This window comes from Sceloporus occidentalis, unplaced genomic scaffold (assembly GCF_023333645.1).
Source record: "Sceloporus occidentalis isolate IW3139 unplaced genomic scaffold, rSceOcc1.0.p SCAF_23, whole genome shotgun sequence".
In the NCBI taxonomy this organism is placed as follows: domain Eukaryota; kingdom Metazoa; phylum Chordata; class Lepidosauria; order Squamata; family Phrynosomatidae; genus Sceloporus; species Sceloporus occidentalis.
The window spans coordinates 14,967,090-14,994,609 of record NW_028317003.1 but is presented as its reverse complement, the minus strand read 5'-3'; the positions used below and the strand labels follow the sequence as shown (position 1 = coordinate 14,994,609).

The window sequence follows — 27,520 nt, the reverse complement described above, 5'->3', positions numbered from 1 at the left end:
ATATATATATATATTTATATGGAAAACATGGCCGATGTGATCACCCTATACAGACTCCCTCTGCAGTCTGCACTTGCTACAGACCCCCATCTGCAGTCTGCACTTGCTACAGACCCCCATCTGCAGTCTGCACGTACCAGCCTGCTCTGCAGACCCACTGGTGCCCCAAAGCTAGTGGCTACAGATGGCTCCAAAGAAAAAGCCAAAGGCTAAGACAGACAGCCGTCTTCAACTGAAAACAGCCGTCTGGCTTAAACATGTTCCCAAGGCTGTTCCAGCCCCTGCACATGGACTCCCACCTGACCTAGCACAATAAACGTCATCCATCTAGCACTGCGGTGTTTCACTAAACACACATATACGTTTCTGTATGTATAAATAATGTACTGTACTGTATGCATGGTAGGAGTTCTCTTTGGTTGATAAGAAGGTAAATGGTAGCACTGACACAGATCATAACTGGGTTGACATAAGGTCAATCCACTCACTATAGTGCATCGATCTGTTATACACCTGATTATTCTTGGAACTCTTCACACAATGTTTGAAACCACTACCAGTATATCAAAGAAATCCTTATGACTCATTCACATGCAATTGCTTTCATTTTATCGTTATACTGTGATTACACTTTAACTATATTGTTTATATAAAAATATATAATAATATATAATATATGTATATATAATATTTATATAAATCAAGGCATTGATAATTTCACAGTGTTAAAGCATTGTATTATGATAAATTGTTGTGCTCAAAAAAATACTTCTATTTATTTATTGAAGATCGGAAAGTTTTATGAAATGTTTGTTCATTATTTATGTTCCCGAAGTAAAGTACTGTGTATATCACGAATGACAAGCAACTTGAGCCGACATACACTCTGAAAATATTTATATAGCTGTGATCTTGTCATTTTGTATAATTTCAAAAAATTGCTGGGTGCTTTCAGTGGCAGGCAGGAGAGTACAACTTTACAAGGAAAGAAAAAGAACCAAGCCGTGAAAACAGCAAAAAAAACTTTCATGGTCAGTTAAAAATAGCAGGTCTTTTTCCCCCCTTGGATATATAGGTGTATTCAAAAGCTAATAGATGATTTCTCTAATACACAATGGCTGAAGTCTGTATGTTGTGTAACTTTGGATGCTTCTAATTTTTAAGGGTTCCAAAATATGCTTCAAGATAACTCCAGTTTATTCTACCATTTTATTCTAATTTTATTCTAATACCAGTACACACCATTGCATGCTTTTGCCTTTGTTTGTAGCCAAGTGGCATTAGACAGTTGGGTCTATTCTCCAAGTTGCAGCTTTGTCTGAGTGTGATTTATGCAATAGATGAGTACACTAAAAATGCGGCTCTTCTGCGGGGTCACTCAGTAGCTCAGACCCCCCCCCCCAAGCCCCATTTACGTGCATTAAACCTTTACAAGTCTTCCACAACCAAAAATGATAGGAACTGAACCCACAACAATGTGTGGAAACTGAGAAATGTAGATATTTTGCATGTTTTCTCCCCCACCTGGAAAGATTCATCAAGTTTAAATCAAGTTCCAGAGCTTTGCTTCTGTAAAATTTTAAAATACACTCCCGACTATATGCTGATGTTAAACTTATATTTTCTCTGTAAGACATCTTTTGTTAGGCAAGGACTTTTCCTATCTTAAGAAATTTCACTGACCTGGAACTCACATAATTTTGTTTCATTTAAAGTACTTTTTAGAACATTGTTAAAGGCATGTGATATACGTACGGCCCGTCAGCTCCAGCAGGCTATGCAAAGGGTCTCTTTAAGAACTTCAATGGGAGTGTCGTCTTGCCACTGATTGGCTGTTTCAATCATCAAATCAATAGCTATAATTGTCAAAGAGTAGGCTTTTTTTCCATTATGAAGAGTGCATATTAAAGCACTCACATTCTTCTTTAGTGGTGATGTAAGGGGAAGTAAACCAACCTTTCCATATCAAACCTTCCAAATGCATATTTTAATTAAGTGACAATTCTAGCATGTATTTTTCTGTGTTTTTGTGTTTATGGCTAAAAGACATTTTACTAACTAGAACCTATACAACATATAAATAACAGATACCAATAAGATGTTTTAATTTTAATCTAATAGACAGACTACATTCCTGCTCTCATTGGCTTGAATAGTAAACTTTTGGCCAATCAGGTGAGTCTGCTGGGAGCCAAGAGGCAAGATGGCAACGTTGTAATCATCCATTTTTGTCACATGCTTAGCATGCAATTTGTCTGGGGAGGGAATTGCAGAGCATACATGGTTTTACACCCCATAATTTGCAAACTGACTTGATGAAAAATTATATTGCTTGGGCACTGTGTGTGTTTCTTTTTTTCAGCGTGTATCACACCTTCTAGCCAAACCACACATCCTGATGTAAAGACGCTTACCCAAAAGTCTGGCTGCTTACCCTTAAGAATTTATGTAATCGTTGTTCTAGTAGCACTCTTGTTTAATTTAATTTTGAATTTGTTTTCCTTAATCCCTTTTTATCTCCCTGAAACATTGCCATCTCTTGCCTCTTGCCGTCTAAAGTCTAACGGAATTCTAGATGGCTTTGCAGGCTTTTTTTCAGCATTGCTTGGCTAAAATTCCTTTTTTTTCACAGAAAGGCTTTTAGATGCATGGAAAACCCACATGAGGAGGTAGAAGCTTGCATTTCCTTGGATTTTTGAAGAGGAAAAAACTAGTAGGCCCAAATTTGCATGAGGGAGAAAATCTGACAGAACAGAGAAGGGAATACCAGAGAAGGGATGCGGAACTGTGAAGAGGTAATAGCCGTAAAAGAGAGACAAAGGTCATGAGAGGAATAAAGAGGGTGGTTAGGGGTGTATTTGGAGACTTAGGGGGTGCAGAGTTGTAAAGGGCTCTGTAGGTCAGGATAAGGAGTTTGAATGGGGGAACTAATAGAGTAATTGGCATATTGGAGCTGCAGATAAGGAACCGTGACAGAGAAAGATTAATCTAGCTGCAGTGTTGAAGACGGAATGGAGAGGGGGAGACCAGTTAGTATGGAGTTGCAATAATCCATGCGGGATATTACAAGGTATTTTGTTTCTGTCAGGAATTGTGGACAGAGAGGATGGCCAGATAACCATAAACTCAGTCTTGGAGATGTTGAGCTTCAGGTAATGCAATGCCATCCATGATGCAATTCCAAAGACAGTTGATGTGGCGAGTTACAAGAGAGGGTGAAAGGTTCGGTAGAGGAGAAATAGATTAGGGTGTTGTCTACATACAGGTGGTACTGAAAACCAAAGATATGAGTTGTTCAAGTGAATAGGTGTAGAAGGAGAAGAGTAGATACCCAAGAATGGAGCCATAAGGAACACCAACAGATAGTTTTAGGGGAGATGAACAGGTTCCAACATACATTATGTATGATAAATACAAGTTGGTTAGGTGTACTGACCATGTGCGATTATGAGGGTGAACAGCCTATATGCACTGGGACCTACTATTTTCTTTCAGCTGTAGTTGACTTATGAAATTCATCCAAAGGCAACCTGCATGACTGCAAAGTGAGGGGCCCTGTTTGGATCCATGAATCTAAGACAAGATCAAGGACTGATTGAGATCCGAGTCTTTACATCAGGAAAAATGGGCAGACTAGATGGGCCGAGTGGTTCTTATTTGCCATTTTTATTATTATAATTATTATTATTATGTTTTATTTATATAGCACCAATAATTTACGCAGCGCTTAATACAATACATATATTCAAGGTGTATGACAAGATGAGAATTGACAGACTAAGACAAGCCGATACATTAGGTGGAGAGAGCCCTGCTCGCCAGCTAACTTTAAATCCTTTGCTTCTGTGTCCCTTTAGCTAACACTGCACAATCAGTTATTAATATCTTATAGCAATGCACCACTGAAATGGCACAAGGAGTTAATTAATGTTTTGCTCACCCTTCTAACACTGTAAGGATATGAGGTTTAGAGGGTAGTACAGGCTAAATATAAACCTGCCTCTTATAGAGCCCTATTTATAACAAGCAAATGGTGCCTAGGAAAGCATTTTATAGGCAGTTTTCTGTTAACTCCAGCAATGTTCTAAAAGCTTCCCAACTAAGATGGGTAACAACAGTATCTGCTCTCTTTCCTTAATGGGCTCGCCCGAATCCCATTCATAGTGTTATGTGATAAATTCAGAATGTAACTTTAGGGTTCTGTCCTCTAAATACCATTGGGGAAATATCTATCCCTTTTATACCACACAGCTATGCATGACAATGGAAATAGTTGCTTAATTCTTAAGATAGAATAAGTGAATGTGGGGATCGATTTCTTGGTTGTATATAACCAGCAAAACAGGAATTCAGGAGAGCTCTGATTATGAACACTTGTATCTTATATGACAAAGTGTGAAAATCAAAAACATGATCTTCTGGAATTGTTGTTGGCTTTCTTCTGATACACAAACAGGTGCAATTTGGTACAATTTACAACCAATGCTGAAAAAGATACAGTTTGGGAAAATTACTTCAGTCCAAATTCTTCATGATCCAGGCCCCATTTATTCAAAAGAGATTTGGCTCAGTTTAGTCGAACTCATTGCTTCCAAATGACGTTCCCTGTAGAATACCTACAAGATGCATCTGGGGTTCAAATATCGATCTGTGTTATTCTTTGTGTTTGAGTATGGAGCTGTTCGTATAACTTTATTTTACCATTTTATTTATATAGCTCCATCAGATTCTGTAGTGCTGTACAATGGGTTATGCAGACAATAAAGATTGTGAAGAGCCCTAGTCGTGAGACCTTCCAATCTAAATTGCCATTGTGTTGGTCAAATATCTCTGACTTCTTCTCATTCTTTCCATTCTTTACGTCAGACCCCCAGATACTGTATATTATATTATTCCAACACCATATAATGTTCTGTATGAATGTTCTATATGAGTAATGAAAAAGTTAAAGAATTATTGTGAAATATTGTGAAAATACCTTTAACAAGTGCAAAATAATTTTGCTTACATCATACTGAAAACAACTTCATACTCTAACTCCGTCTTTCAACAAAAGAGAGTTTCGATAACAGTACACATTTGATCAATATTTGGCAAGTGTTGCAAAAAACACCCTTTACTTTAAGAGTACTTTAATTATTTGATAACTTTCCATTTTATTTCTATGCCAGCTATATAGAAATTTGCAAAAATTCTAAATAATAAAATACATAAAAAATAATAAAATAAATCATAATATTATTATTCTTGTTATTATTATTAACATGATAAAAATAAAAATAATTCAAAAGTCAAGAACCATTAGCAAGCATCCCTCCCCAATTTTTTTTAAATCACATTTTATTTAAATGCTGGCATTGGCCAATGGGATTGAATGGGTTAATCGTAAATCAACAGAGATCTTTTTCAGCAATTCATGAAAAGGGTAAAGCAGTGGACACAGTGTAAAGCTTTGCTTGCAAAAGGTTAATGATCACTATCTGTATGAGAAATGACAGTGTTTCTTTTAAGACAGGGACCAGACAGCTGTGTTTGCTGTGATATTTTTAAATACATTAATGCAGGCTCCCATCACTCGGCCCTGCTTGACCTATTTTTGGCTCGGGCCGGCCATTGTTCTATTTTTGTCGCCTGCTGGCCACGTTGTTGTTGATTCACATGCAAATGAGTTGTCACCAGCTTTAGCCAACTAACCCAGAGCTACAGACAGGGAAGAGGGGAAGCAGGGCAGGCAGATGCATGGAGCAAAAGGCAGGGAGCTGTATGGACAGAACAATTGCTAGATCTAATGCCTTCTATATGTTTTTTTTCTTTGGACCTTTAACTGCTGTTCCTTTATTTAATTTTATTTGATTATTGATTGAGTAGATTGTAGTTGCCCATGCTCTTGGCTCCCAAGGCAAAAGCCCAGGCTTGCAAGGTGCTCTGAACACTTGACAGCAGCTCCTTGCGCTCCCAGCATTCACATACTGATTGTGTGTGTGTTTCATATCCATGAATACTTAGCAGAGTAAATATGTGCATAAAAATGGAATAATTGGCAAAGTATATGACTGCCTCCTCCCCCTCTGGAGGAGTTAAGGCTGCTGAGGGTCTCTTCTGTACAGAACACTGATGAAGCTTTCATGTAAGTGAAGTAGCACAGAGACTGGAATATGCTGCAGACAATCTATGAGAGTGAATCATGTTTCTGCTCAGATGGGGTCTCCACTCGTGAACAGCAGAGAATGCACAGCATGATCAGTTCAGGTAAGAGATCCACAGTGTGTCAGACCCCCTCTTCACCCCCTAACTTCATTAATAAGCACAGTGGGCCTTATTTATAAAGAGCGATAAAAAAGTGGAGCAATCACTATGGAAACCAATGCAATATTCCGGGTGTTTTCCCAACCAGAAGTGAAGCTCTTTATGAATATGTACCAACATCATGTACAGCTATTGCAGTGTATAAATGGGTATTGCTGATTGGCAGCTTTGCCCTAGGTGTGTATTCAAATAAATATTAATCTATGGTAATTTGCTCATGAAGAGTTACATTTTGATTCTGTATGGATTGAATGACACAGAACTGCTTTGGTGAGGACTGTGCTTTATTGCTTCTTTATCCTGTGATCTTATTTTCTAGAAGAGGCTGACTCTTAGGTTGTAAAAGTGAATTGATCCATCTCTTCTGTTCCTTTCATCAAAGGTGCACACACACACACGCCCTGGCGCTGAAGGGGTTAATCCCACTAACCACAGTGTGTAATATTTAGACAAGAAATTCAAATGTATGTGGATACCTATGGATATTTTGGTTTTCACTAAATACATATAGTGAACTGTATTGATTCCCAATAGCCGGTCACTGATTTGCTATCCGCATCATATGTGAATGGAATACAGATAATAGGATCTGGAACTATACAAAGTTGCTTTAATACTTTACATATATCTAGCGAATAAAAGGATGTATTTCGCCTTTACTGAATGCTTATAAAATAAGTTATAAAACATAAACACCTGTTTGATTCTTCGATTTTTAACGTACTTATCAAAGCATATCTACCAGCATCCTGACCACTTGCTTTATTTGTGATTAAAATGCATTATTGTATCACAAGTCTGCCCCTTTTTCTGTCTATTTTGAACTGGTATTGGCATATTAAAGCACCATTACAGTGAAAGTGGGCAGGCTGATTACTTGTTAGAATATAACTGATGGATAATCCCTTGATATTCCAGGGCAGTATATGTTATATAGGGTATTGTGTTGGAGAACAACTGCATCAGTCAAATTCCTTGGAATTTCCAGATGAGCCTTACACATTTGTTAGCACATCACTAATCTATTTTCAGCCCAGTTAAGCAATACCCCCAGAGAGTAATTTTAGCTGGGCAGGACCTGTAATATAATGCCTATCCACATTTTTGCTCATTATAAAAGACTGGTAATTATTGAAACATGCATGGAAGCCAGTAAATGAGTTGGAAAGGTCTTTTTTTTCTTTTTTTTTCTAAGAATTGTTGGTATTGTAACTTGACAAAACGCTAAATGGCTATGTTATAGGCTACCAGGTCCCATGTTAGCTCTGTTGGTTAGCATGCATCATTGATCATTTTGTAAACTGTAAAGTATAAACATTCATATAAACTTGGGTAACTAATTTTTATCGTATTGACTGCTGTTTAACAAAGATCCCCCAGATGCCTCTTAACCAGCATTTGACTGGCCACAGGTTCCTTGAATATCATTGGATTTGGAGTTTCAGAACAGCTTGAGTGCTATCCCTGATAATACCCACAGCTTTCTAGAATTCCATTTGGTTGTCTTCAAAATAGTTTACCTCTCTTCTAATCCATAATGTTAGTGTATGAATGAGGTATTTACATTTGAATTTGAGATGTTGCCTTGTATACAGGTTATCTTTCCTGTATGTATGAATTTGGTATTGTTAGTGAATGTATATGAGTCACATCTTATTCATGAATGTGGTATAGCTGCCATCCCATTTCTGCCTCAATGCAGTATTGGAAAAATACATCTTTAATGTAAGCGCTCCAGTTTATTTGGAAATCGGTTAGATCAAGCTGCATATCCTTTCTTGATCTAGAAGATAAGGGAGTCTAACCTCCTATATCCTGTTCTCTATCATATGGACTAGTGCAAGAAGCACTGACATAGAACTCTCTCATAATCCAACACCCAGTACAAGTCTTTAATGACTAAAGACTAAACAGGTCCTTTCAGCTTCTGCACCAGTGTTAATCAAAACATTGCACATGATCTTCTATGCTGGAGCTCTCTAATGTGGTATTGTAGGACAAGTCATCGTCAGTCTTTTCCCCCTGTGCATCCCACTGGGCACTTAAGCGCTTGGTTTACTTCTAAAGCAGTACCAACAGTTTTACCGATATGTTTTTCTGGTATGATGTAGCAACCTGATTATACCATTGATGTGAGCGTCCTGTCCACGCAATTGTATTATATCCCCACCCAAAAAATCCTGTGTATTTGAAATTATATATGTGAAATATATGAACATTCCTCCATTTCCAGATATTTTTAAATATATTTTCATTCATTTTGTAAGAAAAATCATAAATATAAGGACGTTGCAATTCCCCTTCTGTAAGTCGAGGTCGGAACCAGCATAACCGAAATACAGCTTGTATGAAAATGGTAATATAATATTTGAACCATATTCTTCCCGTCCTCTTTTTAGAATCACTTCTGTCTCTGTTGCTATATTTACAATTTTATGAATTTCATTGTAAATTGTGACAAAGAAGGATATGTTTTGTAGAGACGACTCATATCTACGTCCTCTCCTCTCCTATTAATGGCGTTCATATAGTTACTATTATAAAAGTGGTCACAGGATTGAACATTTTATTAGTATTTTAGAAATCTTGTAAGTGTATTGTTTCCTTACACTAATAAATACATTGACAGAATATATAATTCACCATTGACGGAAACAAACAGCTTTGTGAAGGACCTGTGGTTATATCAGAACACATGATCTCCAACATAGATCAAATCAATGCCTCAGCCCATTGATTTCGAAGTCATAGAAAACAAAGATGTTAATAGAAAGTAATTATAAGGCTGTTACTATATATCAGGTCAGTAGCTTTTGAGCAATCGCATATCATTCTGCCAATGCCAGGAAGAAATTCTGGTAGATCCAGATGCTGAGGCTGTTGGGCTGCAATGTCTAAAAATCTCAGCACCATGAGATCTCTGAGGGAAAAAACAAGTCTTCTGGCTTGTCTGGTATTTGTAGATTAGTGTTTAGCAATACTTCTACTACTCCCTTAATTTTAAGTGGAAGGGTTTTCCATCACCTTTATCCACCATTACTTTTGTTATTGGTATTTCTTGTGCTACCCCAAGCCTCAACTACTAAGCCAGTATCAGAACCTCATGCGGACGAGTCCCATGAAGGACGAAACAGCTGTCCATGAGTGGTGATCTTGCTATTGCACCTCTTCCCGAGTTTTGTCTAAAGGCTGTCTTGTACAGCGGGCAATTACTTTCAAGGGATCCATGTATAAAGTGGATATAGAGGCAAAAGGTGATCGTTGTTGACCTTATTTGCCAGAATCCCCCGTGGTTGTGGAAGCACCATGAGATTTCTGAGGGAAAACAAGCCTTCTGGCTTGTCTGGTGTCTGTAGATGAGTGTTTAATAATGCTTCTACTACCCCTTTAATTTTAAGTGGAAGGGTTTTCCATCACCTTTACCCACCATAACTTTTGTTATAAAATTCTTTCTGGCAAATGGAATCCTCACATAAAGGTATTTACAGCCTGGGACGGCTCAACGGCTACATGGGACTAAGAGAGAAAACATCTTTTACCTTTTTGATCTCTGTAATGATCTCACAGCTGGCAGCTACTGTACTTAACAGCTGCTGCTACTGAAAGGGAAGTGATCATGGGAAACACATTAAAGGAAAATAGTCATCAGAAATATAGTTGACATACTTTTTTAAAATGAGTCTAGTTGATGTTTATATTTTTCATATTGATGTTGACCTAAGCATTTTAAAGATGAAAACGCACATAGATCCGAAAAAGACATCTCCGAGGTCCAAAAAAAATATATAACATCTATAATATATCTTTTATCTATGTTAAATTAAAGGTATCAACTAAACCTAAAGGACTCCCTTAATCTTTGTGCTCACCAATATGTCTATATACATTTTGGTTCTAGAATATTAGACATTTCTTGGAGATGGAGAGCTTTCCTGGAGATGTTGAATAGTATTTGTTTGTTTGCATGTTAATTAGAGAAACTATGGCAAGTGAGTGGCTCTTTAGGTGTTGTATGGCTTGGTCCAACACATCAGAAATAAATCCTTATTCAGATCTAACACCCTTTGTGCTTTTGTAGTCTTTAGAAAAAAAAGAATAAATCAACGTGTCTGAGATAAAGTGGTCATTCATCAAAGCAACAAATAACTTTTCAAAGTAAACCCCCTTCCTTCTAACAGACAGGCCATGCTAGGTTTATTTGTATGATCTAATTAAGATACCATCTAATTTTACAACAATTTACCTTTAAGTACAGGTTTGTGGAGCGGAAACACTATATTAGAACGATGGGGCCCCTACATGAGCTGCACTGAGCTCGTTCTTGATCTCAAATATATTTTATAATATTAAGAGAAAAAAACCCCAAAAAGAATAAATGTGCTTTTAGGCTATAGACAGGCTGTCTGAGCAGTTAGGTTGTATAGGAAAATAAATAATTTCAGACATTAAAAGGGGCCCCATGGAAAAAAATAATTACTCTTTGCACAAAATGCAGTTTTACAGTTTTTTTTCCCTTTATCTGCAGACCTAGGATCTGCCGATATTGTCAGTAATGTGATATTTTGGGTCCCCCTGTTCAAACATCACACTGAGCTGATTCTTTATGGCACAGCTAATGAAGTCCGTTCCCTCACAGACCTTCATTAGTCAGAGTGTCTGGTTGAATGATTAAGACTGAGCCATTCTGTTGTTTACCACAGGCAGTAGGATAAGGAGTAAGGTTGTTTGTCTAGTAGAGTGAGCTAGAACACATACACATGGCTGTCTAGCAATATTATATAATGCAAAAACTAGAAATCTTAAAAAAACAAAATAGCACAGTATTTTTCAAAACATATTTTTATTCTGATACGAGTAATAACAAATGGTGGGAGTTCATGCATTCTAGTAATGTAAAGCAAATACTTTTTTAAAGCTTTTTATATAATTACAGCTTCGCTGTTTTATTTTTTGTAACTTAAATGCTTTTCCCCATGAATGAGAGTGTTATATAATTAGAGGCATCTATACACCAATGCCAAGCTAACAATAGTTATGTAAATCTCTAGGATTCCAGGAATTTTAAGACTGAAACATACCTTTTTTTTTTCCCATTGTATTTCGCCAAGAAAATAATACATTCATTTATACAGAATGTTTAAATCATGAATCAAAAATAAGGGAAGAATTACTTTAAATAGGATATTTATTTAAAGATAACATTCATGAAAGATAAATCCCTATATTTTTTTTTTTTGTAGGAGACCTATGTTCTCTGCAATCGCCGTTTTATTAGAAATGATCTGATCGGCCCCCTATAAGATGTTCTCCCAGTAAATGGCAGCGCTTTATGTTCCATGATAATCCTGCCTGTTCAGTCTGCTTCCTCTCACATACTGTGGTCCTGGTGGAACTGTCTTCTCCAGCATTAAAGTTGATCCACTCATTACCCAAAAATTCAAACCCCATCATTCTCTTGGCGCTGGATACGTGCAATGCCACTGTGCTTGTTAGAATTTACATTGTCTGCCAGATAGATTAAAGCATTTGGGAACAAGACTGTGTGCTATTGTCCAGATCTACTATATGTTTACGAGGAACACCGATCCCTGTGTAATAAAGGGATCATATTCATTCCGTAGGCAGGCAGAGACAACTTCTGGCATTGCCTTGAATTAGCACGCAGTCATCTGTTGCACACAAGGTATGTCGCTACTGTTTCACCAGCCGCCATACACAGAATATTCTATCCAATAACCTATGGGAAGTCCTATCCACCACATTCATTGTCCAGTGCTCCATATGAATGTGATTTTTGAGCAATCTGTAATTCAGGAGTGTTAAACTCAGTCCGCCTAATCTTGACAGATCTTTAAGATTCCGCTGATTAACATGCAATCAAGCAGTTAATAATGTTTAATTTTTCTGTAGTTTGCTGATTATTACCTTGGAAATCCGGGGGGGGGGGGGGGTCGGGTCTGTGACCCTCATGGACTGGAAATCAACACCCCATGTTGTAAAACGTTAAGACTGGATTGTGAATAATGTCCAGCTCAGTTTTCAAACCCACACTTACCTTACCATTGTAATATTATAAAGATTAAAGGGCACCTTACAGAGTGTCATTGGGATTCTGCTAGTCACCATATACCTATCATCATATATGTTCAGTTCATGGATACCTCATGTTTATAATATATATTTTACATGATTTTGAGGGGATACTTAACCTGGTTAATATATTATATACTATACTCTGCTCTACAGTACCATGCAGTGCTAAACCATAGTATACAAATTACATTAATGAAACCGGCTGGAAAATAATTTCTCTTAATTATAATATGTTGCTGTACAGAGAGAATGGAAATTTATAGTATTTGCGTGGTTGAGCCATATGATGATTATTATTTTTTATTTATATAGCGCCAACAATTTACGCAGCGCTTAATACAATACATATATCCAAGGGGTGTGACAAGACGAGAATTGACAGACTAAGACAAACCGATACATTAGGGGGATAGAGGCCCAGCTTGCAAGCTTACAATCTAGATTCTTTGGAAGGCTCCTTTTTTTCTTGCAGCTATTAGGATAGATGGCGTGCTTCTCGGAATCTAAAGTTAAAATATGTTAGGGAGAGTCTGATATAACAGGGTAGGGGACTAGTGAGAAGAACTGATAGAGAGCAGCAAGTGACCCAAGTAATGGAGAAATGCAGGCATCTGCTATTTATTTTCAAGATATTGTACAAATGAGCATTTTCTTTGTTTTTTAACCCAATGATTGACACATTGATTTATTTTTAGCAATGTGTTTATGTAGCCAGCGTGATAATGTCTTTTTTGCATTTTTATGTTCTTATCACAATGCTTGCAACAATACACATACGAGTAAATAATAACTTAAATAATGCAAACATTCTGTTTTTTTTTTCAAATTTGACAGCCTATTTAAATATTAACCCTTGCTGCAAAGTAAATATTCTATACTTTCATACTTGAGTAAAATATTAATTGATGAACCTTGTACCGTAATTGGTTAAAATACTTGAATATTTAAAGGGTTAGGGTAATACATGAACTATTAGATCTGAACAGCATGTTACGCCGTGGTTACATTGTGACATTTGTCAACACTCCTGCCCAGACGGGGAACCTGGATGTAACAAATCAATATTAATCATGAAATAGAAAATGACAAATGCTTCTTGGGGAAAACTAGTTAAAGATTATTCTTAAATAAACTCAAATGCAAGCTGCTTAAATCCTTGAATATCTTTAGCCTGTTGGCTCTCAGGGGGCAGCTATTCTTAGACAATTATTTTCATCTCATGCCATGGCATGTCTAAGATTAGACTCTTAGGTATTATCATGCCATCTGAGTTACCTCCTAATATAACTACACCGGAATCATTATTTATAGTAAGCAGCCATTCTGTTATAATTGGTTTATTTGTGGCATTTTTAAAGAAAACCACAAATTTCTTCCCGGTGCCAAAAAAAGAAAAAAAAATCTGATAAAATGAAGTTAAGGGTCAGAGTCATTTATTTCATGTATACAAGAGATAGCAGAGACTCTGGGTGTAAAGGCAGCTTCGGGGCACCTCTGACTCCTCTTCAAAGGCCTAAGTGATGCACCATGTCACATAAGATACACATACTTGGTTGACATTAACGGGAGCGGACAACTAGATTCTATTTTTAGATGGATAATAATCTGTTTGTAGCGCGTGAAGATCACGTACACAGAAATAGTTCACCGGACAGCCTGTTTACTAATATTTTGGGTGATCTTTCGTCTCTTTTTGCGATAGCACAACCTTGTTATTATTATTATTATTATTATTATTTACTGTTCTATATAGCACCATCATATTCCATAGCGCTGTACAATGGGTAGACAAGACATTACAAGCAGTATATAACCTAACAATTTGACTTACAGAAACAAGAGGTGAGGAGGACCCTGCTCAAATGAGCTTACAGTCTAAAAGATATTATTGTACATTGATATGCAGGGTCAACAAAAGTGTGCAAAACTGTATGTTGTGGCTACCGCACAGTAATGGACTAATTTATGGCAGTGATATACATCTATTTGCCCTGGTTGTCATGTTTTTGAGTTTGCTATACTGCATTGATTTGCCATAGATTTGGCCATCCCTGGTTACTTTTATTATAATTATTTACAGTTAGTTGTAAAAATCAGATTATACACTACAATACATATCAGTATTTTTAAATGATTGTATTAACACACACATCTACTGAATATATATCTTATCATTATTGAATTACAACCGGATCCTTGTGCTACAAGCGTCCATATCGCCCCTTGTATTCCAGTTTGTCCCACATGTGACACCTTTCTACGTCCGTGATGACTTCGATAGCTGTCCCTGGCCACGAACATGTAAAAACAGCCAGATTAACTCAGTACGGCACTATAATTAGAACGGTGATGAATTAGAGTCTCTGACCCATCTGATTCAAGGTGAAGTGAAAACTGTTGAGGTCCCATCCTTAATAGTACTAACTTTACGTTATGGGTTAAGCTGATTAAATAGTTTTCTCCTGTTAAAGCCCTTAATGCCATTGAGGCTTAACACATGGAATAGTCATCCTGATTTATAATAAGGACCTACATATTAGCCTTGATGATTAAATTAAGCTTGTTATAAATAGCGACTAGGTGAATTTACATGGAAACTAATGTGCCTCCACCAGGTGCCCCCAACATTTTCTTATCACTTACGATTAAAGAGAAATTTCAGTGCGGCTACTAAAATATTTTTACTTTATGTTTTTAATTTATCGTTTTAGCATTATATCTTTCTGGAAGTAAGGAGGGGGGAGATAATTGCAAGGTATTCAGTGGAAGGTGGCAGGCTACTTCTATTTTAAGTAGAAATTGTTGTATTGTCATGTCATAACATAAAAACCCAAATTAAGCACTACTATTGTCCAATATAAAACAAACCTATATATATGGTGTATATAAATAAATATATATATATATATATAATATTATTAATCAGCTTACAAAAATGCATACAAAGTAGCATATAGTGTACTACTACATATTGTGCAGCATATTGGCTGCTCCAGATCTTATTTTGTTAGCATAAATCAGATAATAATAATAATAATAACAGTTATTATTCCTGGAACAGTTATTACCATGAATTAGGTGAAACCAGAGTATTATGTATCTTTCTGGAAACAGTATTGTTCAGTGAATCAATAACTAAGTTTTGCTAAACTATATTACTTTGGTACATTGAATCCAAAGAACACAACAGCCTGGTCGCTCCACTCATTTGATGATCTGGCTTTTCAGATTCTTCCCTTGTCTCCTATACTTAAAAATCTCTTAAAGCCCACTTCTTGAGGGATTCCTATTAACTGACAGGTTTACTCCCCTCCTCCCACCTACTTCTGCCTTGCACCATCTGTCAGGTGTTTCCCACCGTACGGTCTGTATATATATATATATATATATATATATATATATATATATATATACAGTGGATATAAAAAGTCTACACACCCCTGTTAAAATGCCAGGTTCTTGTGATTTTTAAAGAATGAGACAAAGATAAATCATGTCAGAACTGTTTCCACATTTAATATGACTTATAATGTGAACAATTCAATTCCAAAACAGCTGAAATCTTTTTTTGGGGGGGGGGGGGTAATAAAAAGACTCACAATAACCTGGTTGCATAAGTCTGCACACCCTCTTATAACTGGGGCTGTGTTCAGAAATAACCAATCACAAACTTATGTTAAATATAAGTCATTACACACCTGCCATAATTTAAAGTGATTAATCACAAATAAAGTTCAGCTTTTCTAGCAAAAGCCATGGTCCGCAGAGAGCTTCCAAAGCATCAGAGGGATCTCATTGTTGAAAGATATCAGTCAGAAGAAGGGTACAAAATAATTTCCAAAGCATTAAATATACCATGGAACACAGTGAAGACCATCATCAAGTGGAGACAATATGGCACAACAGAGACATTACCAAGAACTGGACGTCCCTCCAAAATTGATGAAAAGACGAGAAGAAAACTGGTCAGGGAGGCTTACAAGAGGCCTACTGCAACATTAAAGGAACTGCAGGAATTTCTGGCAAGTACTGGCTTTGTGCTACATGTGACAACAATCTCCTATTCTTCATATGGATGGGCTATGGGGTAGAGTGGCAAGAGGGAAGCCTTTTCTTACAAAGAAAAACATCCCAGCCCTGCTGAAGTTTGCAAAAACAAACATCAAGTCCCCCAAAAGCACGTGGGAAAAGGTGTTATGGTCTGATGAAACCAAGGATGAACTTTTTGGCCATAAATCAAGACGGAAAAAAAAAGGACTGCACATCACCCAAAGAACACCATACACAGTGAAGCATAGTGGTGGCAGCATCATGCTTTGGGGCTGTTTTTGTTCAGCTGGAACCGGGGCCTTAGTCAGGGTGGAGGGAATTATGGCACAAGACCTTCAGGCGTCCGTTAGGAAGCTAAAGATGATGTTCACCCTTTAGCACGACAACGACCCAAAGCAGACATCCAAATCCACAAAAACATGACTTCACCAGAAGCCCAGAACTGAATCCAATTGTACATCTGGGGTGATCTGAAGAGGGCTGTGCACATGAGACGTCCTTGCAATCTGACATATTTTGAGCGCTTTTGCAAAGAGGAGTGGGCATATATTGCCATGTCAAGTTGTGCCATGCTAATAGACTCCTACCCAAAAAGACTGATTGCTGTAATAAAATCAAAAAGTACTTCAACAAAGTATTAGTTTAAGGGTGTGCACACTTATGCAACCAGGTTATTGTGAGTTTGTTTTAACCCCCCCCCTCAAAGATTTCAGCTTGTTTTGCAATTGAATTGTTCACTTTATAGGTTACATTAAAGGTGGAAAAAATTCCGACACGATATATCTTTGTCTCATTCTTTAAAATCACATGAACCTAGCATTTTAACAGGGGTGTATAGACTTTTTATATCCACTGTATTTCTTACCAAGGAGCTGAATCAGTGGGATTGCATTGCATTTTAACCCATTGAAAAGCTATTAAAAGCCTTCTCCGTGTGGCAGGTGGGGCTGCTTAACCCTACGGTTTGGTCAGAACCTTCAAATATGCACAGCAAAAAAACTATACAGAAAGAACCAGGTTCGGTTTACATTCAAAGTTCCACACAGATATTGCCTCACTGGGTTTGGTATAGAACTCCAGTGTTTGTTTATCTTCACCCAAACAGTTTTATTCTGTAATATTAAGAATCATTTAAACAATGCATGATTACATCAGCTATTGTGGTGAATTGGTACATCCATTCAAACCTAATGCCCAGATACCTAGAATCTGTTTTGTGGTATGAAATAATATCAGCTTCCAACATTCCCTGTCCCTCAGTTGACTAATGCTGTGGTCAGAACCATGTTGTGATAATTGGTTATTTGATGGGTTTCTGGGATTTCGTTTTTTTATTGGGTTTAATGCGGAAAGTTGCCCACAAACATGTTTTTTCCTTGTATGTTTATTGTATGTTTCTAGCATATTCTTACCTGAGTACTTATGACTTAATCGGTGTGTATGTCTTTTTGACAAATCCATTTTCACCTATGAAATATCCACCTGCAGGAAGAGTGCCTTACTGATGGTACTGAAGAACTGGTGGTTTCTGAACTAAATTCATGAGAAAAGAAAGAGAACATATAAACAGTATAAAAGAGATAAACATCAGCTAATGGAAATATAGTTATTATTATTATTATTATTCTTTCAAAGACATGGCTAGCTATGCTAAGTGTAATTGGGTCTCTAAGTGGGCAGATTTTTAGCATCAGCATCTGGAGTTGACAAGTGTATTTTCTTAAGTAATTTGATGTCACTTCAGCCTGCCAGTTGTAATTCAAAGCTGAAATCCCTACTTGAATACCGATGGCACATTTTAGAAAATATTTGTTTGACATGTTAAGGATTCCATGAGGACTGACATCAAAACCCATTCCTAGTCACCATGTGGATTTTTTGTTGTAAGCTAATGAGGGGTAACATTTAGAAAGATCTCAATCACATGAGTCTATCCATCAACAACTCCAAATAAAACTGGATGAAAAACTTAAGATCTTAACCTAAAATGTTTTAATGTAACAAAACAAGGGCTTTTAGGCTTTTTGAAGTTCATTATGTGATGCAAGATCAAATCATCCAACCAATGACATTAGTTTGTATTGTATTTATATTGTAGTTTCTTTGAAAGTGTTATTATTTATGCAGGTAAATTCATATTCCATTATGTGAATCCTTTTTTTCTAAAACACATGGATATATTTTTGTTGCTAAGTACACATTAAAATCTACATGTTATATTCAGCCAAATAAAATACAAAACAAAAGAAACAAAACATCATAATTCTGCATGGAGACACAATGCACTATTATATTACACAACATTTATTAATAGAGCACTGGCAGATTCCATAGAGATATTACAGTAAGGAGAGGGTAAAAATTAGCAAGAACTTTAAAATTAACAATACACAAATTGGCAAGTTATTTGACTAATGGCTGATTTTAAACTCAGGCATATCAACTAATGGTTTTTGAAGGACCTGCCTGGCCCTTCTGAGGATGGAAAGACAGGAAAGACATTTGGATCTGCCTCAAGTGGCAGAACGTTCTGGTTGACATTAATCAAATTGGTCTAGTGGTTTTTAGCTGGGTTCTTCTCCTGAGCCGTGCCCCCTTAGTAAACAATGGCGATGGAACTCATGACAATCGGTAGAAGGCAGGAGATGGTCGGCTAAATAGTGGATTTGCTGAGAGCTCTCACTCTTTCAAGACTTGCAAGTTTCTGTTATTCAGAAGTGATTTACGTCCAAGAGAAAAATGTGTGCAGTTCCCCTTTACCATCTACTGGCCACCTCACAAATATCACTATTTATTTACTTATTTAAGTCTCAGAAGTAGCTAGTTGGATGTGTATCATAAGTGGTTTGCCACAATATGTATAATATAACACATTTGTCATCCTGCATCAACATAATGTTACCATGCAGCCTTTTATATTTTCTTTCTTTTGTCACAATCACATCAGTAAATAGATAACAGAGACAAAAATGTTCTGTGCTGTATGTTCCTGGTTTGTAAGAATACAGTATAAAACTGTGTACAGCCTCTTATTACACATGTATAGAGTTGCTTGATAATAGCCAGTTGGGTGTTTCATGCTGGGAACCTGCGTCTAATACCAAATGATTGGCTTTATGTAAGAAGATAGCCTATAAAACTGAAGTTCTATTTTGCAGTGTTGACATGTCTAAAGCTCAGAATAAAATTCAGTTTCCTGCTTTAGCCATTACTGGGACTTAAAATAGCCAAGATAAATTATAATCCTCACTGCACACAAAGCAGATGACTTAAAGCACGTTCTTATTAAAGCCACAAAGTAACATGTCCTCATCACTTGGGAGACTACTATTATCTCTCCATGCATGAAATAACAGTAGATAACTAAAACAGAATCATTTATAAAAAATTTATTTTTCCACCAGATTTAATCATAAACCAGTAAAATCATAAAATAATTTATTGGATATACAGATATGATCATGGAACACAGCGTTACCTACTCAACTGGTAGCAGTTTCATGATAGGTAAGCCAGAACCCAAGTGATACTAAACCACAGAGATTACATTTTGGCCACTGTTTGAAGGATCAAGACATAGCTTTCCTTATCGTGGCAACGTTTGACGGGGAATTTTAAATTGTGAAATATAGTTTTTTTTCTATACTGTTTTTTCCTATACCAGCACATGTATTTAATTAATAATATAATAGAAATACTGATTTCACTCGTGCTAAATAAACATAATGTATATAATATATACTTACTATGAGACCTAAGATGATAAGTGCAGCCAATCATTGCAAAAGTTTTCCTCTTTGGCATGGCCTTTTGGCTAACAGGTGATGGATTCACTTTATATTGCCAGCTATAGGCTGGGCTGTATGTCACCTTTTAACTTTCGTCCTCCATTGTACTTTTTTGTTCTGTATGGGTATAACACTTTTTATTGACTTATTCATTTTTTATACTTTCTTTACACATGCGTAAGGCATGGCTTTTGGTAGGGGATGTAGGTTGGCATTTGGGATGGCATCTAGGGCTAGATTACCCAGGAGCACATGAGGCAACTAACTAGGGACCTCATCATTTAGTAAACTTACTTTATTTGTAGTAGCCTCAGCTGCTCCGCTGCTATCATAATTTGTGCTGCCTGTGAGGTCTGCTGTTTGGGCAAGACTTCCTGAGCTTCCTGAGCATAAAATACAATGCAGTGTACGGTAGAAATGTAGAAAACTTGGTTTTATTTTATTGTTCCAATAAATGTTTTTCATCTGCAGAAGCAGAGGCTATCCTCGTAGGTAATGTGATGTTTGGGTGACTTTATCTACTCAAACATCACACTAAGATGACTACGCCAGTGCTAAAAGAAGGCCGGCTTGAAATTATTTTCTCCATAAGCTTCATCACTCAGAGTGAACACTAAGACTGAGTCATTCTATTATTTACTACAGGCAACATGATAAGTCAAGAGTGTTGGTCCAGTTGCATGGTCTAAGATAATAGAGCTAAAACACACAGTAGTGGCTAATATACAGAAGGTTAGAAAATATATTATGCAAAATCTAGAATTGTTAAAAAAAAGCATAATACTTTTTAAAATACATTTTTAAACTGATACTAGTAAGAAAAAGAAAAGTGTGTAAATCAGATTTTTAATAGCATCATTTATGTTAAACATAAATATGTTGTTGAGTTATTATACTAAATATAGGGACCTCTTTATAATTCTAGAAAAATAACTCCAAAAGTATCCAAAGCTTAACCTTTGGGGATTTAACCTGTTGCAAGCTCTCCCTTGCTGGTTCACTTTGAGCCTTACTAATCCTTTCCTATAAGCCTGGGTACCAGGACAAAATCCAAATGCTGCACTCAATTGTCTTGACTGTTTTACCGAAGCACTAAAACTTGATTCCTTTCTAGATTTGGCTTTCAGTTCTGTTTATAAGCCGGCAGTTACGTTTATTGCAAAAAAAAATAATTCCAAGAATACAGCAATCCACTTACACTTACAGTGGGTTCGGCTAAAATCCCTTTGGGTATTGAACAAAAAAAGAATAAATAATTAAAGTGAAAATATTTGATTTCAACAGGTAATTCTTATACTTAAGGAAACAAACCACATATAGTACACATAATAGCTTAGTATATTTCTTCATACATAGCCCCAACATTTCAGTCATCTAATTCAGGACGCGTTTCAAACACATGTCCATACCTGAGAACTTCCCAGGATAGGCTACCGGGAGCACTCCTTCTGGGGCAATGGCTTCGTATTGGAGTGGGGCTAGCCACACATAGCGGCAGGGCCAGCCTTAGAAAGTCTTAAGTGGGTAGCCGGGTGGGAGCGAAGTGGACAATTAGTAGGTGTGATCAAACACCATTCCCTGCCCAGAGAAAAATACATGGATAAGGAGACTGCTGGTCAGGCACAGTAACGTCAACGCTATTGAAATGTGTTTCTAGATCATCTCCCTAGTTGGTACTCAGTTATATCTGTTCTAGAACCCTGTGCTATGTCTCTAGGTCACTAGTACACCATAGGGTGTCATAGACCACATACAACAAAAATAAAAAAGTATGGTATCTATTGTACACAGTGCTTTACATACACATATTAAACAAAATCGTTAAGACGCGTGTTTAAAAACACAGGTTAATTACATCACTTCACTGGAAATGTCTCCTTAATTGTTCATCCCTTTATCACAGTGATAACAATCAGAAGATTACGGAGGGGGCAGACATATGCAAGGAAAAAAAAAAGAATTTCCTACAGTGCCCAACCACAGAGATCATACCACTTCAATTTCAAACTATGCGGAAAATAAATCTAGTGGTTTCAGTGAGAAAAGGAGCAGTCTTCCAGCAGACGAGTCAACGGAAAATGCTTATGCCTGAAAAACTGAAAATAGTCTGAAAACCTCTTGACTTGTAATTCACAGCCAAACCATTAAGAACACACTGTGCTAAAATTACAGGTATATAAAAGCATTAATCATTATACTTAGCTGCTGCCGTATTGTGGGCTGATACCTTTGTACCTTGGAGATGGTGGTTTATTTCCCTGATGTTCTTTATTGGTAGAGCATTTGAACCACAGTAATTTGTTTGATGATGTAGTGGTTTGGTGCATTTTGATTGCATCTAGAAAACCGCTAAGAGAGAATGAAGGCTCTTTTGGTCCACCGTGAAGATTAATCAAGAAATGCTAGCAGAATACTAGCAAATTAGTTTCATTAACCTGCAGGATGCCCACTAAACAGTGTAGGCGATACAATTATTGCTGAGTTTCTCTAGTCAACACTCACACGTATACATAAAAGATACAATTAGTTTCACGGAAGAACCAGTTTTTATTGTTATCACTATTATCATATACCAATCATTTTTTTTTAAATGTCTTGATTTCTGTTCTTCACATATTATGTTTTTAAACAGCTTCATATTTGTCTCATGTATGTGTTCTAGTTCTGTTATGTCAACCCAATCTACAAGACAAACATCTTGACTCCTACACATACAGCCTTGTGGCAAATTATAGAATGTCTCAGTCTTACTTGCAGAGACAGACCCCCTAACTAATAAAGGTCTACGTGGGAAAGGATTTTATTAGGTTCTTGTTACTGTAAGCTTACAAGAGCTCCTGTACTAGCATGCCTTAACATGCATTTTGTGCATTGCATTGTAACTTTGCGTTCTCCTATTTTGTAATAGCCTCAGCTGATGCTCTATAATTGTAACGTGAAAAGATTAACAAGACTTCATCGGCATTGCCATAAAGCATCTACACATTGTTGTGTTTGAGCAAAGAAAGTCTCACAAAATATAAGATGTTTGACAACTATGGCCGCCTCCAGGTCTGCAGATAAGGAAATTTATTGGATCAAATTGAAATAAAACCCACTTCTCTTCAATGCTAAACTACCTTACTGAATATGTTACAGAATGTAATAATTGTAAAGTAACTTTTATCACACATATAATTAAAATGAATATTTAATGGGTTACTAAATGTATGCAAAAAAAACCCCTCTTTTTATTTGTTTTTTAAAGATAATTATTTTCTTTCCATGTCCTAAATAAAATGTAATTGTCTGTCACATTGTGGCTAAAACTGCATTCTATAGGCTGACCTCATTTTCTTTTTTGGAAGATAAATATATCAGGTGCATTCTCATTTTAGGAATCCTATTTCTTGCTGTTTAAATTACAGACCTTGAGATACATGCAATCCCATTACATGTTATAGCATCTATTTTATAAATAAACAGCAGGTCTCCGGTTTCGTGACATGATAAGTGACAGTCGGCAATAAGTTCCCAATGTGCAGTAATAAGCTCACCATTGTAGTAATAATAATGAATGCCGTTTGAGACACTAGCGTTTGTGAATTAGCTGTTGATTGATGAGCTTTCGTTGGTTAATAAAAGAAGAGCTATGAATAAAGTCCTGTTTAAAATGCAGCATTAGTGTCAGTTTTATCAGATGAGTAGTGGAGTAATTAACAGACATGTTAAGTCCAATTAAATGCATTAAGTGCAAGAAAAAGTTTCAGAGATAAAAAAAAAAATCAGATATAGTCTGTAGCAGAGCACATGACCACTGTATTCCAGACATGACCTCGTAGGAGTTAGGTAGTCTTTACATTGCAACACATAACATAATGCATTCTTTCCCAAACTGTCAGACTGTGGTGGTGATGTTGATGGCTGGAGAAGAAGTAGGTAAACAGAAACAGGCTTTGTGAAAGACTTTTTAGTAAGTACCTCACAGGAACCAATGTCCACAAGCCTTGACCGAGACAACAATGACCATATGTGGATACTTTACCAATCCTTCGTTGTGACATCACAAATTATTTCAATTTCTACCCACATTATGCTCTCCTGTCTACAATAAGGATGCAAAAAGCCATCCTCACTGCTAGACAGGCATTGAGCATGCGCACCAGCTGGACTGGTATATTGCTTGGATTAGCTGCCCAGCAAGCCATAAAGATGGGTCTGCCTCAAACAAATTGGGACAGTTGTATGCTGTTACGGTTTTATTTTAACTATGTTTCAGACACAAGACTGTTGAGTACTAGCATATACCCAGTAACCATGTTTCTTCGAAAGGATCCATAGATCCACTGTACCCATCTGCAGTCAAGACCCCCAACATACCTCCTTTTTTCTCTGCTACAGGAATAGTGAAGTTACTTAGTTATATATTATTTTCATGCTTGTGGATCTATTTGTTTCTGTGTAATAAACCAACTTTGGTGTTACTATACAAAAATGTATAGTCTTTATTGGGACCAAAACATTTGCATTTACAATTTTATTATTGCTGCCCCCGTACTCATAACATATAATAAATAAACCTGGTCATTTTTCTTCTGTTGAAAAGCTATGTCCTTAAACTCAGATGAAGTACAGTACAATAGAGTTTAAGAGCGCGAATGTTCTACTAACTGCCCATTATCTAGTGGCATCTGACGCTAGTGGGGTGAATAGAATATGTGACATGAAAAAGATGAGATTAAATTAGGTTAGATTTCCTGAAATGTCTTTAAGCCATATCCTGTACTTTTAAGAAGGGATTTTTTAATATGCTAAATGTTTGGGTGATGTGCCGAAAATTTTTATTGGCATTATACCAACGGAACAATATGATATGCTATATTGTTCAGTTTATATGACATCTTATTAATATTACATTGTATTGATGTTAGTACTATAAAAGGATGGCATAATCACATTTTTTAGGGAAATTACTATTTATTTATTTCGTGGGATATAATATGTATGTAGATTTGATGTTTTTGACTGATTAATTCATTTAAAAAAAGTATTGCTACAACATGATAGTCATGAAATACCTCTCTTAAATGTACACTGCCCTAGATAGCGCCCAGAATAGTTAGGTGAGTGTGAAAAGGTTAAGTCTGGCTCATCAGAGGAGGAGCAGCACTTCTTCCTCCTGTGTATTTGGGTCCTTGTGTACGTTCTTGCCAGGTACTCTTCCCTATGTAATGGGTTAATAGATTGTGTATCTCCACCTGATGGCTTTTTCATATAGTCATATATATTTTTTTTAAGTCATATAACATCACTAGGTCCCAAAGTCGTAGTAAAGCGTTGCCCTGGTCACTCATGTATCCATGGCCCCTTTTATCCATTTGAAATGTTGCATGGTACGTGATAACAATGGATGTCTTGGCAGATACTGAAAACTATCCTATGCAGCATGCGCCGCATGTTGCCAATAATTATCATAAAAACATGATCCATTTGTACTTTGCATTGAATATCCATCAGTGGGGTAGCTTGCACTGGCATGTGCAAAAATGACAGCAGCTCATTAAAGCGAAGCACACTGTATACACAATAGCTCTTTGTATTGAGAGAGAAGAAAAAACATAAAACTGACAAAGGTTAAGTATCTGGCCATTCACACGCATGCAGATGTTGGTTTTCGCATAACTAATGCAAAGGTTGTTGTGTTATTACTGCAATTATTGTAATTAGGTTGTGTTTGAAAAGCAGCGGCTCTTTGTTTGCGATTTGGCTGCGTGACGCAGTGTATAAATACAAAAGATACATTCAAGCAGCAGAAGCCAGTATTGAGTTACCATTATTGCTCTTTGGCAAGCTTATTATCCTGTCATAGTAGATGTAAGAAAAATCTATTTGTCTCTTTAAAATGATAAGACTTTGTCACCCGCAACACAATTACTGTTAAAAATAGAAAGAAGCATTCAGTGTGATTGTGGCTTCCAGGGAGTGAACCATTGTCCAGGTTTCAGTGACTCATCCGGAGGCCATAGTCGGCCTACACTTAGCTGTCAGTTTAGTGATTGCTATCATTCCCCCCTCTGTCTCTGCCTCTCTCCGTTTGATGAAATATTCATTCCTTTGCTCTGCTCTCAGCAAGTACTATTGATTTCTTGTGTAAACTGTGCTATATTTAGTCTAGACAAATGGAATGTGGATTGCTGCCGAATAAATTGGATTGAGGGCTGAGATCTTGCTTGCCTCTAGCTTCCAATCCATGGCCATTATTTATAATCAAGAGTAGCTTTTTTAGTAGTTAAAGGTGATTTTTCACTATTTAATGATTAGTCTGGAAACAAAACAGTTTAAAAGCCTTGTCTCTTGAGCAGAAGAGATGGGGTGACCAGCGAAGCATTTCTTCTTGTTTTAATGCCCGCCCTTTTTTTCGACCCTTTTTGAACAAGTTTTTTAAATTGCATTCAGACGGGCTGAGTACTCGTAATAGACTGGCAAAAGTGGAGTAATCAACAGAAATATCCCATTGATTTTCATAGTGACTGTGCCACGTTTGCTATTTCGCACCAATTTACAGATGATTTTTTTCATCTCTTGAGTAATGTAAATGATTTTGTGACAGATTGCAGAATGCTTAATTAATATTATTATAAAACAGTATATCATTTATATTTATTTTGTGTAATCTTATGATCTATGGTATGACATCAGAAGGTAGTAAGCAAAAAATGCAGGTCATGTCATATAACCGTACCATGAAATATGACTTTTAATAGGTGTTCAGCTGCTTTGGTCAAATTCCCATTTGTGTATTTTTTTGGAGAGAATCTGATCTATTTGACATTTCTGCATTTTATTTTTAAAACATTTTTGTAATCCCATCTGGAAGAAATTGATTTATCCCAATTAAGAGTTTGTAAGAATAATGCAATTTCTTTTACTGGTACAGAACAGAACTAGTACAATTAGCATGTTATAATATGTGTATTATATATATATATATATATATATATATATATATATATATAATGTGTATATATATATATATATATATATATTATATATGTGGCATTTTTATAAAAGACATGGCGCATAGAGGCTGCTTTTTCTGTATGATAATTATAAACAAATTATAAAAATAAACATGCCTACAACTGACATAGTATACAACTTCAAAAGGAACAATATGGATGACAAATGCGTGCCTTTGTGTTAAATAAAGTTGAACTTGCCATATATACCACGTTTAAGCACTATTGCTTTGACCTTTGAATTGCAGTACGGTGAATGACGTCCACATACCTCCCAACAATACC

The 27,520-nt window shown here is 36.5% G+C and overlaps 1 protein-coding gene across 1 annotated transcript in view; it reads left to right on the top strand.

The window, feature by feature from the left end:
• Positions 1 to 27,520, top strand: part of LOC149300859 (histone deacetylase 9-like) — a 157,112-nt gene that overhangs the window by 11,340 nt on the left and 118,252 nt on the right. The window contains exons 2-3 of the mRNA XM_089484893.1: positions 2,122 to 2,175; positions 3,858 to 3,952. Of these exons, the coding sequence (XP_089341019.1) occupies positions 2,122 to 2,175; positions 3,858 to 3,952 (149 nt within the window). The remainder of the gene's footprint in view (positions 1 to 2,121; positions 2,176 to 3,857; positions 3,953 to 27,520) is intronic.